The 18,055-nt window shown below is 37.5% G+C and overlaps 1 protein-coding gene across 2 annotated transcripts in view; it reads left to right on the top strand.

The window, feature by feature from the left end:
• Positions 1 to 862: 862 nt before the first annotated feature.
• The window catches only part of rab26 (RAB26, member RAS oncogene family), a 66,872-nt gene continuing 49,679 nt past the window's right edge, over positions 863 to 18,055 (top strand). Inside the window, exons 1-3 of one of the 2 annotated variants that reach the window (XM_027005033.3) lie at positions 867 to 1,007; positions 1,243 to 1,434; positions 3,318 to 3,428. In XM_027005033.3, coding sequence (XP_026860834.2) covers positions 1,261 to 1,434; positions 3,318 to 3,428 — 285 coding nt within the window. In that variant the 5' untranslated portion in view covers positions 867 to 1,007; positions 1,243 to 1,260. Of the gene's footprint in view, positions 1,435 to 3,317; positions 3,429 to 18,055 lie in introns of both variants that reach the window. The other variant, XM_081697972.1, reaches the window with a different exon arrangement.

Genomic DNA, 18,055 nt, shown 5'->3' with positions numbered 1-18,055 from the left:
AGAAAAATTGTTTTGAACATTTTGAAATGATCATGATTTCTGCATAAATTGCTCCTAAAGTGTCATCCAAGTCATAATAAATAAAAACTTAACAGACAGCACACATTAAAACAAGCACTTTATGAGAGTTGTTTAAACAACAGCACTTTTAATTTTGATTCCAAAATCTTCGTGTTTTGCATAAGACAGAGTAAAATTTATAATGCTACTAAAATATTTGATAAAATAAAGAAAATTATGACATATAAACTCAAATAAACAATGTATTGGCCCACTTAAGCAAGCAACTGTTGCATCTGTGCTTAAAATACCTGTAGTGTTTGCATTATCTCTATATTGTTTCCAATATTCTCTGTAACATTATACCAGAGTTTAGGAGCTAAAGGCAAAATATCTCCCAATTTACCTGCAGGCACGCCTATGATTACATAGTAGTGAGGTGGTTGGGATGGGCCATAAGGCGTCAAGACATGGGCTTTAAACATCACAAGCAAGACTTTGTAGTCATAGGAAACATAACAGGAAGCCAATATATACTGAGTACGGATTTCTTTCCTACCTGGGACCCAACAAGTCCCATTCTGAACTAGCTAAGATATATTTAAACATTTAAAATGTACATTTTAGGATTCATTCGTGGAGTTTACCTAATTCCAGATAATTTAAAACTACTGCTACGTTAACCTAGGTCCATTGTTCGCTAATAAGCGCTTGACTGGCGCGTAATTATAGGTTTATATGCCGACCTTTTTGTTATTGATTTTGGCGTTTTTTCAGAGAAATCGCGATAAGCACATAACAAAGTGAAAGGCGCAGCAGCGTGTACTGTACCTTTAAGAGGTTCGCGTTCCAACAAGTTGTGTCTCAGAGCTCCCGGGGTGCAACGATGAGATGCGCGCGATGAGCTCGTTGACAACAATCTCGCAAACTGATCTGTACAAGCCACTAGCAAAGACAGAGAAACATAATATTGCACTGGAAGGGGGAATGACATTTTTAACATGAAGGTAACATAAATTAGTTTAACGTCTAAAAGGCTGTTTAACGTAGCAGGTGGGCTTTTCTTGTAAGCAACCATAAAAACAGGTGCGCTGCGTTGAGGGAAAATCTGCGTGAATGTAATGCACATTTAAAAGTTTCACGTCTATAAACAGATATCATCTTAAAATCAACGATATTTTCTCCCGAACGCCTACTACTAACGTTCTCATCATATTACTCTGCTCGGTGGAATTTTATTAGACCTGAAAAAAATAAACCATGTCGAGGAAAAAGGCGACCAAAGGGAAGGGACCTACTGCTTCTCCAAGCAACGGCAAAGAGGAGAAGAGAAGGAAAAGCAGTGCAGGAGCAGCGATTCAGTCTAATGGAGTTCTTCTCCCAAGCCGACCATCTCTAAGCAATAGTGGAGAATTTTATGATATATCATTTAAGGTAAGTTTTGTATCTTCTTATTCTTAAGACATTATATTTCGAAGATATAGCTTTGCGTTAAATTATTTAGTTATTGCATTTTATTTTGAATGTTTTATTTTCTCCTATAGTTGCGCATTCTGTACGGTTTTCGTAGAGTTGCTGTCTTTCCTATACACACCAACTAACTACATGGTACCCGCGAACTGTGGCGTTGGCCACATGCTTTTAGGAGGGGTCATCTGGGTAGGTTTGAGCCGTTCCCGACCGCGACAAGAAGCAGCTTAATGGAAGTAAATGTTCACTCACTTCCCTTGCGCTGTCTGACCCTGGTGAAATTAGGCTAGTCGTTTATTTGACGTGCACGCCACGGCAGCTGTGTCAATAAAGATACAGCAATGTAAACTAGCTAGGAGCGGACAAAGAACGACCGAAGGGCGAACACAAATATGTTGACTATCAAACATGCATGCCAAATCTAAACATTATAATGCTTTGACTCAATTTGTTTAACTGTGAGCCATAATTAGTTAAAGTTTTACAGAGGAGGGGGCGTGGTAGAAAGTTGTTGACACCACGGGGATGCAAAGGCAGGTGACTTGCCTGCTTGCAGTACAACATAAGCCACACCGTCTGTACCATGGTATGATAACCATACCAATCAAAACGGTCTCTTGGGAGAATGCACAATGAATTTCGAGCGGGCAAATGTCATGAAATTCTTTATAAAGCTCGATGCACTGACACGCACAGTCATAGGCATTAGTAAAGCAGTGTAAAGCGTATATATATATATATATATATATATATATATATATATATATATGCTTTAAAAGAAGTAAAGCATATATGAACACCCAGTCATTGATCTGTTTATCTTGCAATTACAATTTAATTCTAAATTGTGAAGCTGTTTTATGTTTTTGGAAAAGTGATTACTGGTCTGAATATCTGTGCATCTGACCTGACAGTAAACACTACACTGATGAAACTTATAAATAGTGAAGACAGCAAAATATTCACTGTCCCGTAGAAAATTGTTTGGGATGTGACATGAATTCTTAATCTCACCCTTTTTTTATTCCTAGTTTCTATTGCCTAAAACAAATCTAAGTGTAAATATTGGTGAAAATATGAAGTTGATATGCTGACATTTCATAATACTGTATGCAACAAATGTTAACATATAAACATCTGGCTTTGATCCTTTAGAGCTTTAATAAATAATAATAATAAACCATAATGTACAAAGAATACTTGAAAGCTTGGCATAGTCTACAGCATGCCTAAGACTGCAAGTCTACATTGCTTTGTGATATAGCAAAGAAAGTGACAGACTTGCATGGTATAATGTCCCTTCCTCCACATAATCATGTAGGCTGCCCTCCACTGTCAGGCCTCCAAGTCGTGTTTAAAATGCTTTGATGGCACCGGTGTTTGAAGCCGACAGGCCTATTCATTACATGACATCCATAAGTGAAGGTGCTCTTATTATTTTTCACTTAGCCTTTGAAAAATGCATTTATTTATTATTTATTTTTTAAATCACAAACAACTTTTTTTTCAGTTGGGATATCATTCCTCGTAAAAAGCACTATTGTTGTTTGTGGTCAAAACGATCCAAAAACTGACAAAATGTTAAGTGTGTGTCCTCATCAAATATGTGTAAAAAGTGTCTAAATTAAAACTATATACTCTTTGTTGAATGAAACACATTTCTTGAATACTATATTAGGCCTAAAAGTGTTGGTTTTAAATCAGTTTTACGCTCTAAAAAAATGAATGCATTTGCAAGGTAAGCAGATTGGATAACTATCAAGCCTGCTCATGATGAAAGTGAGGTTAAAAAATACAAAAGCTTTAACCCCATTTAAATTTATATAAAATATACATTTTATTTATAGGTGATGCTGGTTGGAGACTCTGGGGTTGGAAAGACTTGCCTGCTTGTTCGTTTCAAAGATGGGGCATTCCTTGCTGGAAGCTTCATTTCAACTGTTGGCATTGACTTTAGGGTAAGTGGCATAAAACATACACTACCAGGATGGGCACACTCACATAAAGTATGCAGTTTTTGTGTGTTAGTTTTGGCAAATCAATGTCAACATTGTGACATTAAATCCATCGTATTCAAGGTTCCTTTAAAATGGTTGTTTTATCACATATAAACAGAGGTGCTTTTGACCTTAAGAAAATCAACTAAATCCACTCTGCCTTTGGTACTGTGACAGAGAAAACTCACTTGGCCAAAAACGCATGTGTGAAAGTGCAGAACATTCCATGAAATGGCCTTGAACAGGTAAATAGTTTGCTGAAACATTTTCTCTGTTGCTATTAAATGAAAAAGCTTTTACTGAGAAATAAAATGCCAGTGCTTTATGAATGGTGAGACAGACAAGATAACAATTTATAAATCACCAGTGGGAAATAAGAGGCATACTGCTGAATGATTTTGTGTATACATGGGAAAAAAAAAACTAAATTGGAAATTCTGACTGATTTCAAAATTTGGCCATACTTGCTCTGATATAGTTGTAGAAAGTGTAGCAAGTCACTGCCTATTTGTACAGTACAAATGAGTGTCATCTAGGTGACCTAAAGACTTGAATTAATTCTTTTATTTCTTCTGTTTAAAGTTGCCTAATCAAGGAGACAATACAATTGCCTTGCCCGTCCTGGTTTCATGGTTATTATAACTGGTTCCTTGGTCCATTTACATTCTGCAATAGAGAGATTGATGTCTATACTGCTAAATGTTAGTAAGGACAGCATATGATGTGATAGTCCTTGAGTTGAACTTAATAGGCAGCTGAGAGTCCTTATGAAATGTATTTGCCCACATGTTTGAGAAACCATTGTAGTAGTCCTCAAACTATAGTAGTTATGTATTGTGCAATAGCTTTTAATTTATAGACCAAATAATTATGTATAGACAAAAATAACTCACCGTGTTTTCTACAAAACGTACACACACATGCAAGACTAATGAAAACCCTACATAAGAAATTAAGAAAAATCTAATAAACACTGGTCAAATATAGTAGCTTCAACATGTAATTGGAAGCATGTATATTACAACTGTGGTAATAATGTATGCTTGTAATGTGTGTTTATTGGCAAGTCACATTCCATTTCAGTGTACATCATTAGGGAAATAGCAGTGATCATAAACTGGATTTAGATGCATGTAAAATCAGGGAAGGACCAGACAGAAGACCATCATAAACTGCTGTAACAGAAGTGAAATACCACAGTTCTTTGAGTGATACTTGGACTAAATATGCCATTAATTGTGAAAAAAAGGCTACTGCTGTTTCATTGATTTCATGATGATTGTTTAGGGTCACAGGTTGACCCAGACGTGTACAGAGTGCTACTTAAGCATGCAGTTCTGGCTGAAAGAAAAAAGTGTCTTCCTGTCAGTGTACTATTGTTAAATTTTGAGCATTATAACCCAAACATTTGGACTGTGTGAGCAATCCACACTACTGCAAAAAATAAAAAACAAATATCAGTGTTTCAAGATTATTAAGTCAAACTCTCAGATGTGAAATTATGCATACAAATTGCACTCTATAATTGGGTTTCCTGAAAGTGGTTTTCTTGTAGATACCTGTGTAGAGCCTGATAACTTGTGTGTTCTGTAAAGCACAAGAGTGCTCACAGTTTTTATTGATGAGTTATATATGTGTGTGTGTCTGCATGAGTTATGTGGGGTTTTTTTTAGATATATATATAATATATTATATGTGTATCTGATGACTGGCATAGCATAGGTGTTGATCGCTCGGCTCTTGTTCTTCCCATTCAGCTGACTTGCCTCACTCTTTGTAGGTATTTGGCAGTAACTTCTGAGCTTGTGGCCTTTTCATGATTCCCATTTGCCTGTGGGATTCCAAGGTACTTGTGGTTGCCCTCAACATCTGCTCTCAACATCTGTTATATTACCTTCTAGTATATTACTTGTCTGTTATGGCCACCTTCCCTCTTCTTGTAACCATACAACCACACTTATCTAGTACAAATGATATACTGATGTCGATGCTATATATCCTGGTGAGATGTCTCATTCACTTGTGTTAGCATTGTACCCTGATATGTGGTGTTGCCCACTATGAAATTTAGCATAGTTTCTTGATGGTGAAATTTATAAACCTATAAACACTTAGAATTCTGCTCTTAATGATTTGCTACTTTAAGAATAGTCAAGTGCTTTCGCTGTCCAATATTGATTTGTAATAAACTCTTATGAGTTTATCTGGCATTACTATCTAGCTAGCTAGCAATGTTTGCTGCAAGGGAGTTTGATGCAGTTGACAAATATTACATATATTTCTCTGAATGTGGTTCACCCAGAAAATTACTTGGCTCTTTACATGATAGATTTGTCTACTCCATTTGTTATGTAAAGTCTGTCTTTCAAACAATTCCATGCATTATACAGATTTCATTTACATACTTGTCCAGGAAGAATGTCATTAATTCTGCAGCCAACCTTTTCCTCTTAGTGAGTAATAATTCTTTCTTTCTATCCCAATATTGATGCTTGTTTTATTGCGATTTATTTATTTATTTATTTGCATGTGTCGATGCAGGGTGCTTACCAGATTTCACCATGCTTTCTTAGCCAAACACATGGAGATGGAAGTGTGGAGTATTGGGGCATTGACGGATGCCCCATAAAGTGACTTACAGGAAGTCACTGTAAACACAAATCAAGATTCCATCTGGAATTCGTTTTTTTATAACCGTCACCTAATACATGTGCTGATGCCATTGCTAAAATAATTAGTTTATTTGGATTAGTAAGAAATGGGGGAAATCGACTAAATGCACCTTTTAAGGGCTTTAAATATCATATGTAAGACTTTGTAGTGAAGGAGTAATTTTGAATGGCAACCAGTGCAAATTAAACAAAACTGGAACAATGTGCTCTTACTTTTTTGGTAAGAACATAGGCTGCCTTGTTCTGAAATACCTAAGCTTATTTAAAGAGACAGTAGCCAGCCTTCAAAAGACGGCATTTGCCTCATCAAGCAATTATGAAAGCATGCATTAGTTTTGTAGCATGATTCACACTTGGAATATTTGTTTCCTTAATGATGTACAGTTTTGTATGTGTTATATATGGAACTCAAGTGATAGACCACCAATAAGAGTTCTACCAAGGTTCTTAACCATGACTTTTGTTTTTTTTTCTTTTTCAGAATGACTGTCAAATTCTAGGATTAATAAAAAATAAAAAAAATATTTAAAAAAACACCTTGCTTCAGCCAGAATTAGTACTTATCAGTTACTAGTCATTCAGGTTTTTATGTCTTTAAAGTTGTCTTTAACAGTTTGCACAGCTGTGTTGGAAATCTTAGCCAAACTGGGATAGGTATGACTGTGTGTATTATTCATCATTTTGTTTGTGACTTATGTCTGAAGGTAAATGAACAAGGAGTGAACAATAGGAGTGAGGAGTGAACAATAAGAAGCATTACAATGAACCTTGTGGGACACCATGGTGTCTTTTACACACTAAAATTCCCATTCATGCTAGCAAACATATAATGACTTATCAAGTCAGACTGAAACCAGGAAAGGACATGTACCTAAACCAATTATGTTTTAGACTCTATCAAAGTATTACAGATGATATTGTCACATACTGCACTCCAGTCCAGCAGGACCAAAATCAGTACCATAGTCAGTGGAAAGGAGATTGCCATTACCACTATAGCTAATGCTGATTCTGTATTATGATACTTCTGGAAACCAGACTGAAATACTTTCCTTTTTTTTTTACTAATTACATAAGAATCAAGCTGCCAGGAAACATTTTTCACTAAAATTTTAAATATAAAAAAAGGTTATAAATATGGTCATTAGAGAGGTCAGATGTGTCAAGATGTGGTTTCCTAAGGAAAAGCCTAACAACTGCTAGCTTGAAACAATTACATAACCCAGGCTGATTTTAATTCATTTATTCACTGAATTGGTCTTTATTCTGTGGGGCACACTCTTCTGTAACTGTGTGAACCCCATCTGCCAATCACCAATATCAACAGTAAATTTACAATGAACTCAGAAAAATTGTAATCCACAAAAAATAAAATGTAGTAAATAATGATTTAACACAACTAAGATTTGTGTACTTTATACTGAATTATCATTTGTTATTTAGTGCTATAGAGGAAGCTGGGTTATTACAGCAGGAAAAAGGTAACTGCAGAATTTCCATTAAACTTCATCATACTCTAGTAAACTGCTCTTTATTTACATTGCCCCATACAACCGTAATAACAGTAATAAAAGTAATAATTACAGTAAATGACTGATTTCACTTTTACTTTACTTTTAGTGGCATGGTTTTCCACTGCAATTTTAAGGTACTCTGCTAAAATATATACCCAGGAACAGTCAGTTACATTGAACAATGAAATTCTTATTTTGCTTCCCTTCCATTTTCACTAAGAAATGAATAATAATAATAAAAAAAACTTGTTTATGAAAAAAAAGAAAAAGAAGATAAAAAAAATAAAGACCAGTAATAAAATAGATGATATTATGTACAAATAAGTTAGGGGGTAGTAAGCTTTTACAATAAACTCTTCAATATCTTTTATTATGATGTGCAAAGTGCTCATTGAAATGTAGAGGTTGACTGTGCAAAAAAAACAACAAAAAAAAAAAAACAGTAAAGATGCAGTAAAAATGGACTTCTGGTTCTGACTTGGCCATTTATTTCAACTATTTATATGGTCCTTTTAACTTGTTTAAACATTCAGTAACTGTTTTCGAATAAGCTTTCCCATTTCTCGAAGGCCTTTCAATCTTTTGAGTCTTAGTGAGCTCAGAATATTACAGAGCACTGGGCAAGGGCACTGGCACCTGACAACAGGGACAGGAGTTCTGCACCATTGGCAGAAAGAATGAATGTCCTTGTGACGCCCATATGAATGCATCTCCAGCTTCAGCTAAGAGCCTTCACATACTCTTCTACAGGCAGTCACTGGAGCATAGTAGCTTTTCTTACTCTCTCTCACTCACACACACACACACACACACACACACACACGCAGACAAACACAAATATCATCATAAACTGAATACAAAACAGCATGACTCAAACCCCATAAAAAGATGGGCAATATGTTTGTATACAAAACCATGTCCATAATTTGGTGTGCTCGCTATTACCAGCAAAAACATGGCACACACATTTTGCATGCTCATCTCTCCAAGTTGTTTCTAATATACTCTGTGTGCTCCTAGTTACCCTAATGCACATTTTTAAAAACTCTCAATTTAATATCCTCTCATATTGGTGATCTCAGAGCCCTAGACTGTCACCGTACAAAACTGAATGCAATTTGTATGTGTTCTCTTAACCCAAAAGAAATAAACAAAAAAAATTGTTACATCGTTTGCCTACTTCTATAGCCAGGCGATCTCATTTTAGAAGATAAGGTCTGATTAGAAATCAGGCTTTGAATAAGAATCAGGCTTGATCAGACAGTGATATGAAATATGATGGGCTTTCCCCTTATCAGTGGAGTCACAGATTTAATACAGCCAGCTGTCCGTTTTCACATTAGCTCAGAACCTGCTGGTAGTCTTGCTGGTAGTCTTTTTAGCTGGGGCAGAATTACTGTAATTTATGATTATTTATGATTTTGTGGTTTATTAGGTTTTTATTAATGGGTGGTGTGATGTACTTGCCATTCTTTCTTAATCTTTCTAATTGTTTATGATTTACCCAGAGGTGAGAGATGTATACATTGTGTGTACACTGAGCTTTGGGCACACCTATTTAGTAGTGTGTTGCTTCTTCTTTGGCGCTCAGAATAACATTATTGACCTGGACATGATTCTACAAATGTAGATTGTATGTGCGAATGTTGTACCTTGCAGAAATAACTGCATTGTGCACTTGCTGTAAATTGGGTCCTGGGACTGTGCAGACCACTGAAGCATTGAGAACTCGCTGTCCTGTTCCTGTATGCATTCAGTGACGGAACATGCCTTGTGACGTGATGCATTATCATGCTGGAAGTGTCCATCCGCATGTGGATAAACTGTAGCTATGAAGGGATAAACTTGTCAGCAACAATGTTTGGATGTGCTGTGCCATTCAGGGGGGCCTACATGTCTGCCAGGGCAATATTCTCCCACTCCATTGCACTGCCACTACTGGCTTGTATTGTTGGCACCAAACAGAGTGGTTTTATGGATTTATGTTACTTGTGCCAAATTCTTATCCTTCCATCTGCTTGATACATTTTAGCGGGAAACTCTTGCACTTCTCAGCAGTCCACGGCTGAGTCTTCTGTGCCTCCTGGAAACAAGCTTTCTTGTTTATTGCTGTCAGCTCAGGAACACAATGTCTTTGGCTATCAGAGTCCATTTGAGACAAAGTCTGTCAAGTGTTGCTTTCTGGGTTTAAATTTTATAGATCAGCATTGATTGTGAATGGAATGATCCTGTTAGTTGGCTGTCTGCTTGCACAGTTCTCACCATTCTTCATCAATCCTTCTGGTCCACAACCTAAACTGTACCAGTAACCGCTGGTAGTTGGAAGATGCTAGACCCAGCACACCTAGAGCCAGCTGTCATACCATCATCAGTCACTAAGGGTGCTAATTTTTCCATTTCCAATGCACAGTAAACCTCTACTTGAAGCTGGTCAGCTTGATTTACACCACATACAGCAGGCATGTGGGGTATGACATGTGGGAGTGCACAATTTGTGCTAAGATGGAGGTATATACCAAATAAATTGCAAACTCTGTTTGCTCTCTTTCCATCTCTCTCTCTCAAACACAAAGAATTTGACTGTAATTAATATAAATATTATTAAAATATATATACTGTATAATCACCACTTCCTTTCAGCATGCACCTTTCACCAATGTCCATATAACCTTTTGTGGTGTCACCTATTGGTCAATGATTTGTAAATAACTTTGCTTGCCTTGTACATGTTGCACCTCCCTCTTTTGAATGTGGATTAGTAGTCTGCTCTTGCATGTGTGGAGCACAGCTTGGCTTCTGCAGTGACACCTGGTCCTGTCATTCTTTAAAGAAGAATGCTCAAAGCAATGTGGATCACAATACCAGGCTGGCAGCCCACAGCTTGCAGCCCCTTTGACAACAAACCTTATCACATGGATGAAAGTGAGAAGTCACTCAATGTCCATATTCAAAGGAGACAAGTTAGCATCAGTGTTTGTGTGGGCTGGTAGTGTTTGTCTGTTTATGCTGTGTATGTCTGTATGGTTTTGCTTTAAACAAGTGTACAGCCACACATAGTGATTGATAAATGCCAGTGACTCCAAGGTTTTTTTGAACATTTCACAAAAACGTGGTTTGGATTAATTATGAAATGGAATCCCCTGATGCCACCATTATTGATTGCGTAATTCGACAATGTTTGATAATTGCAATCTAAAACTGCATCGTATATTTATTTATAGTACCAAGGTGCACTGCCATCATAATATAACACTATTAGGTGAAAAGTTTCTGAAGATGAAAAATAGTGGGTTTGGAGCACCAACACAGAGCTGCAGCTCTATCTCCTCCTTTGCGGTATCAGCTAAAATAAATTAGTCATAATAATTATTTACATTTGTGTTGTAATAGCCAAGTCATTGTCTTATCATTTGGTTCCGAAAACATAGAAAATGATCATTAATGTAAGTAGTGTGGAAGGAGCACAAGTAATGGCGTGAGTTAATGGGAGTTATATATAAAAGATGATCTAAGCTTTTGGAATGAAAGCAGAGTTTTTCTTATACAGGTTGCTGTGTAGAGACGTACTCTGCTATTTTTCTGCTTTTATTTTGAAGCAGAAAGGTTTTCTGTATAATACATTTTGAGAGGATTTTAGAAATGAGACAACTCTTCACAATGATGTATCTAAGCATGGATTGGATTTATTATGAAATAGAAAGTCAAAGTTATTTATAAAGCCCATTTTACAATAGTCATTATCACAAATCAGCTTTACAGATGTCTGAGCCCAAGATCCCAGTGAGCAAGCCATAGGCAACAGTGGCAAGGAAAACTCCCCACCAGAAGCCATTACTAGTTATCTAATGCTGTCAATACTTGTTTCATAGTATAATTTTACAGTTGTCTCCACCTAATTTAGAAGATTCATCTTTAGTTGGGTTAGCATTTTTTGATAAATGGTAGTTTATACAGTGTAATATAAGTATTTGTATGCACGTTGGAACTGTTTATTTTTTTCCACACACATTCTAGTATCAGGTTCATACAAAGAGGGGGAAATGTTTTGAAATCACCTGAGGTTTGTCATCTGCCTGTTAGAGTAAATATCAGTGCATTGTGTCTGATTGCAAGTCTTTTTATCTTGATTGGTGCTAATGAGAGCCAGCCAGGTTATCTCTCTCAGGACTATACCAGACGGTGTTTGTGGGTGTGGGTGGATGTGTGAGTGTGCTTCACACATGCTCTTTTGCATTTGTGCAATTAGAAGGCAAGGTTTTTTTTGGTTTATTTACTTTACATTACAATCTTTAGCTTTAGGAGAAAGAAGTGACCAAAAAAGTTAATTATATTTAACGTAAGCAGTGTACAGTAATTTTATATTTCAAATTCCAGAACTTGCTGTTACCTTGATAATTACACCGACTGCTCAGAAAAGTGGAAACCCTCCTTAATATAGCAATACAAGACCACCTTTATTCCTGGTAAGAGCTTCTACGCAAGGACCCTGCAGTCCTGATATTAAAGCTAATAATGCTTCATTTAGCTGGCCAAGGATAATGCACATACACTGCCTACACATAATACACATGAACTGTTCAAAGTGACTGACATTTGAGGTTTATGGTAATCAGGTAAATAATATTTCCATCTTAATGTTCTTCAGACCATACCTGGACAAATTCTTTCACTATCTCTACTGCAGCAATTAAAATAACTATCATACTTTATGTAGACCATAACACTCTAATGGTGCACTTGCATTCAGGAGTGATGCTGATGAACTCCTTAATGAGGGCTTGGACTTAAATAAGATCCAAAATGCCACTGTGTACATGTATTAATGCCAGGTGAGTTAATTGTTGATTAGGAGCAGCGTTAAATGCTGCTGTCTCAGTAGCAGCTGAGTGTTACGACTCTGTCTAGGTGGTGTGGTTGCAACAGCAATGTGATAAGACTGGTAGCAGGATGGTATGTGGATTAGACTGGACTGGTAGATGATGTGAAACTTTGTGTATTGAATGGTGAACATGTATAATTGCCAACATAACAAACAAAACCTACACTACCAAAAGAAACACCACAACTAAGTAAATTATACAGGACAAAAATAAAATACAATCCTACACTAACTCCTTGACAATTAAACAGACAATAACCCCAAACCCAAACAAACAGGCACCACTTCTTACAATCAGTAACTATACATATAAACATAGATGAAATGTTCACAATCATAAACAAAACACAGGGAATGCTCACATGCAGATCTATACATACACAAACACACGCTAACTAGGGATATCACAAGATGAGGTAAGCACAGCCAAGATTATAAACTCAAAAATCATACACCATCAATTCAAGTATGAGCTTGGGCAAGCTGCCGTCTTCTTCCAGTGGGGTACTTATATAGGCCACAGCAATCACTCAAGGAAGGGCGGGACCAGCAACGAGGTGTACAGGCACTCCCAAATCCTGATCTGGACCAGGAGCGCAATGCAGCAGTCCAGGAGTGTATCAGGAGACTGTAGGCCCAACATCTGCTAGCTGATCAAGGTCTTTATTCTGCTCCCTCTCATTTGGGTTGACTGTGGGGATTGTGTTGCTGTTGGGGATTGAACTGCTGGAAATCAAAATCGATTTTACTTTATTGGAACTCTTGAAAAAAAATCTGAAAAAGTTAAATTTCTATAAAACTGTTAATTCATTAATCATATATACATCCTGCAACTACAACAAACCTCAACTTGTACAAAATCTTTTGGGCAATGCATGGATCAATTTCTTCGAATCTTGCAGACGGAAATAGGGTCTCGTTCATTCTATATTCCTTAACTGATGTATTGCAGTGTAAGAGAAAATGCCTTTTAGCAGCATTGTTAATCAGAGTCTAGACATGACCCTCAAACTCAGTTATGACAGACAAGATTATACTTGAAATACAGAAAAACAATCGAATATGTGCAGCGCAGAGTTAAATGGCAGAATTTTGCCTTTTTTTCTTTTGCTATGTAGCTGTGTCAAATGGGAACATGTACAGATCAAAACTGTGTAAAAATGCAAAGATCACTAAACACTAACATTACGTTGTCACTTTATGGAGTTACTGACACTGCTGATGTTTTGGAAGTTATTTGAGGCTCAAGCATCTTCCTAACTAAATGTTAGCATTGCGTGACTTATCGAGAGAGACTGGCCAATCAACTTTCCCATCTTACTTTTTTACTGGACCCGGGTCATCTGGCCATTGATGTATTGAACCATCTAACAACATAAAATCAAATGCAAACTCCATCCTTCAGCCAATATAGATAGAGTTCTATGCACAAAATACATTATATTTATAACTTACACAATCCTGAAAGTAGGTGGTGCTGCAGCACCCTCAGCATCCCTGCTTCTTGTATCCCTGACTGATGATTTCCACCTATTTGTATTCATTATGGGCATTCTATAGTGAGTGCCAGATGGAACAAGAAGAAAATCCAAGTGGAGGATAGCCTGGGTCTTACACCCAGCCCTTCTGTCACAAAGCTCAACCAGACTCCTCTGCTGTACTCCAGTGCTGTTGCTAGCTTGGTTGATAATACTATGCGAGTTCTTATGTTAAATACCAGCAGATCACTAGAATACATAAGACAGGCTCTATAAAGGGGGTTGTAAAACATTGCCATTAAGGCTTTATCAATATTAAAGATCCTAAGCTTCCACAAGCTAAACATGCTGTTTACACAGAGAAAAACCCTGGGGTTGAAAACACAACAATTTATTGACTATTATTGTACCTAGCTACTTACAGTAATTAACCCACTGAACCTCCTCCTGCTTTGATAATGATTTTGTCCTGAGCATTGGGGTTTTGTAAAAAAAAAAAATCAAGGAGCATACCTTTTAAGTTTTAGATACACTTATGTGTAAAAAAAAAAACAAAAAAAAAAAAAAAAAAAAAACTCCTGACACCTTTTGATGAAATAATCCATGACAGGACTATGGCCCTTTTCATCCTCGGACAGGAGACTTACAATGACGGTGTCATCGACAAATTTCACTATGTGTATGTTACTGCAACAGTAAGAGGAGAGAGTACACAGCTGTGATCTAGAGGATTACTTTTTTTTTTTTTTTTTTTTGTTCTGAAAAACATGCCATTATCCATTAGGTTCTGTTAGTTAAAAAGTTTGTTTCCGTTCTGCCATGTCATGATCCATGCCAGAATTAGCTGTGAGCATGACTGGGTTGTGTTAAATGCAGAGAAAAAATTAATAAAGAACATTCCTGGACAAGTTACTGAAATATATTACTGAAACTCTGCAGAGTGGCAGGTGCATCCTCTATCCCTTATTTGGGTCAATATGCAAATTTAAATGGATCTAACAAACTCAGATTTCTTCAGTAAGCTTGTCTAAACCCTAGGGACATTTTAATTTTTGGAACTGCTGCCACAATTTTTCCACAATTTTGGTACTGTCTGCATATTAAAGGACAACTCAAATAATTGGATCCAACTGATCTGCACAGTATTTAAGATGACTACATCCTATTCCATTGGGGTTGGGAATCTTCCTTACTTTAAAATATTTGAATGTTGTGATCACATTTTATATCAACAAAGTTGTGTCCACCATTACCAATATTGTCCTTCTCCTGCTTCAAAACTTAAGTAAAACTTGGAGTGAAAAGGTACTCCTAGACTATTAAAGTATATTTTAATATTAAATATATTTTGGATGTGACTCAAGTTTCAAGTCAAGTTTGGTTTAATTGTCACATACATAGTCATAAAACAGTATAACTCGCAGTGAAATGGTTTTAGAGTGCTCTTTCACCAGTGTATTCCACAAGCCTCTGATAGTGATTTATCAAATTTATTTGACCCTGCCCCTGCAATTTTCTTGGCAAAAGAAGCACAGTCCTGATTTCTATAAAGTGATCAATGAGTTCCTGCAATGGCGAGGAAGGTAAAGCAGGACCCAAGTGCAGAGTTGAGCAATGTTGATGGAAATTCCAAAGGCATCAATGTGATAATGTTCCATGGTCAGTAAGCTGGGAGATGAAACAAAACCAAGTGTTGCCTCCCAGTGAGGCAATGTTGGGGCTGGGTAAACTCGTGTTGCTGCAGGTAAGCAGGCAGAGAGTCACCCAATGATAGAGTCATACATCAAGCCATCACTTGCTCACTGTATCCTGAGCAGAGACTGAATAAAAACAGAAACAAAACAACATGGCAATAGCTCTATGGGAACCACAACCCCAGAAGGGTGAACCATGACAATGCCACAGTACAGTTTTAAAAGCTTGACTAATACTTCACCTTTCAGCAGAACATCCCAAGCACAAGGCCAGAGCAGCAAAGGAGAGGCTGACCAACAAAAAGATGAATGTTATACAATGGCCATCTCATAGGCCAGACTTCCATCTGTGGCACTATTTGAAAATTGCAGTTTACAAACATTATCCAACCAACCTGGAAAATCTGGAGTAAATTACTATGAAAAATGGAGGGGGGAAATCACCGCTGGTAGAAATGTGCTCCAGCAGACTATTATGGTTCTAAAGGGTTTGAATACTTATGCAAGCAGCATATTTCAATTCTTCCTTTTTATAAAGATCTGCTGACTAATAGAAAATCGGTTCTGAAAATTACTTTTAGAGGATATTGTTTTGCAATAAATATACTGGTGTAGAACAGTCCGTGCAAGTGTCATTTGTTATCCAAATGAAAAACTATGAATTTTAAAGGAGTTGATTACTTTTGTTAGACACTGTTCATGTCTAAAAATCAGCTTGTTTAAATATTATTGCACATTGGTTAAACCAGTTGAAATATACCTTACAACTAACACACTTGGACCAAAATTATGGAAAATTGCTGCAATTGTTAGCCTTCAATGCAGATTTTAATTCTAAATTAAAATATCGTAGACACTCATCATTGTAAACACTGCAACACCAGCAACCTCATTTACTCCCAATGTTCCTCACAATCTCAGATAATGGTGGCAGGAGGACTCTGGTACTGCGAATCTGCTCTCCAGGAAGCTGAATTCATCTAAGCTTTAGCATCCCTCCACTCACTACTCTTCCTGGCTCTAACAGAGACTTGGATTACCCCTGGGAAGTCACTGACTCTGGCTACCTTTTCATTCACCTATTCAGCACGGTGTCTTGGTAGGGGTGGTGGCCCAGGTTTACTGTTGTCTCGCAAGTGGCTTGTTTCCCCACTTTCCTTCTCCACTCTTTCAATCTCTTCTTTCACATTTTAGTGTCTTTCTCCACTAAACTTCACCCTATTGTCATCTAGCACCCTCTGGGTTCCATAGATAACTTCATCAATGAGCTTGACGCCCTGTTGAGTCAATTTTCCATCAAAGGAAACCCACTCATTCTCCTCAGTGATTTCAGCCTTCCATCAGACAATCTACATTCCACCTGCGTCCTTCCTCTGTTGTTGTCATATGACCTCACCCTCAACCAGTCTCTTCTGACTGATTTTCACACAGACCACCACAGCACCAGACATTGCAGTCACCCCCATCACTCTCTCAGGCCATCACTTTCTATCCTTCTCTTTCTCCTTCCCTACTCATTCTACCCACACCTGTCCCACATGTTTTTCATCCTTTTGTCACAACCTGTGTTTCATCACTTGTCTACCCTTCCTCTTACTGACTCTCTTTTTCTCTCTCCCTAGATGCAGTTACTAATACGTTCCTTCCTACACTCTCCTCGTCAATGAATCTTCTATGCCCTCTCTCCTCCAGTCCTGCAAGATCTGTCCCTCCTGTCCCTTGACTAATGGAAGCACTGTGCTGGCTGCACTGGAGAGAACTAAGAACTGCATATGGGCAGTGGAGGAAAATTCACTTCGATTCAGATCTCAGTTCCTACCAGTCTCCCCTTTTCAAGTTGTCACTAGGAGTAAAATCTGCAGTCATCGTACTACAGAGGAAAATTTGAATCAGCATCTGATCCACATAAACTCTTAATCCCCCCTCCCCCTCCTACCTCTTCTCTTACGTCTGAGGATTTCATCACCTTCTTGAAGCAGAAGGCTTCAGCAATCTACCAGTCCTTTCCTCTGTTCCCACTCTTCCCACAATCTGCCATCATCAACAACTCCTTACCTCTGGACATGTACCTACTGCGTTCAAGTCCACCAGGGTGGTACCAGTCCTAAAAAAGTTCACACTCGTCAGCAACATAACCATTTACAGACTTTTCTCATTTCTCTCATTCCTCTCAAAAGTTCTTGAATGAGCAGTCTGCAATCAGTTGTCTCTCTTCCTCACCCAGAATCAGCTCCCTGATCCTCATCAGTCTGACTACAAATTGGCATATTCAAAAGACATAGTCCTCATAGCAGTGTCAGAGAAACATCATACTACCAAAACTCTCATCTGTCCTGATTCTTATGGACCTT

Source organism: Electrophorus electricus, chromosome 15, assembly GCF_041902795.1.
Source record: "Electrophorus electricus isolate QZ-2024a chromosome 15, ASM4190279v1, whole genome shotgun sequence".
Classification (NCBI taxonomy): domain Eukaryota; kingdom Metazoa; phylum Chordata; class Actinopteri; order Gymnotiformes; family Gymnotidae; genus Electrophorus; species Electrophorus electricus.
This window is presented reverse-complemented; position numbering and strand designations above follow the sequence as displayed.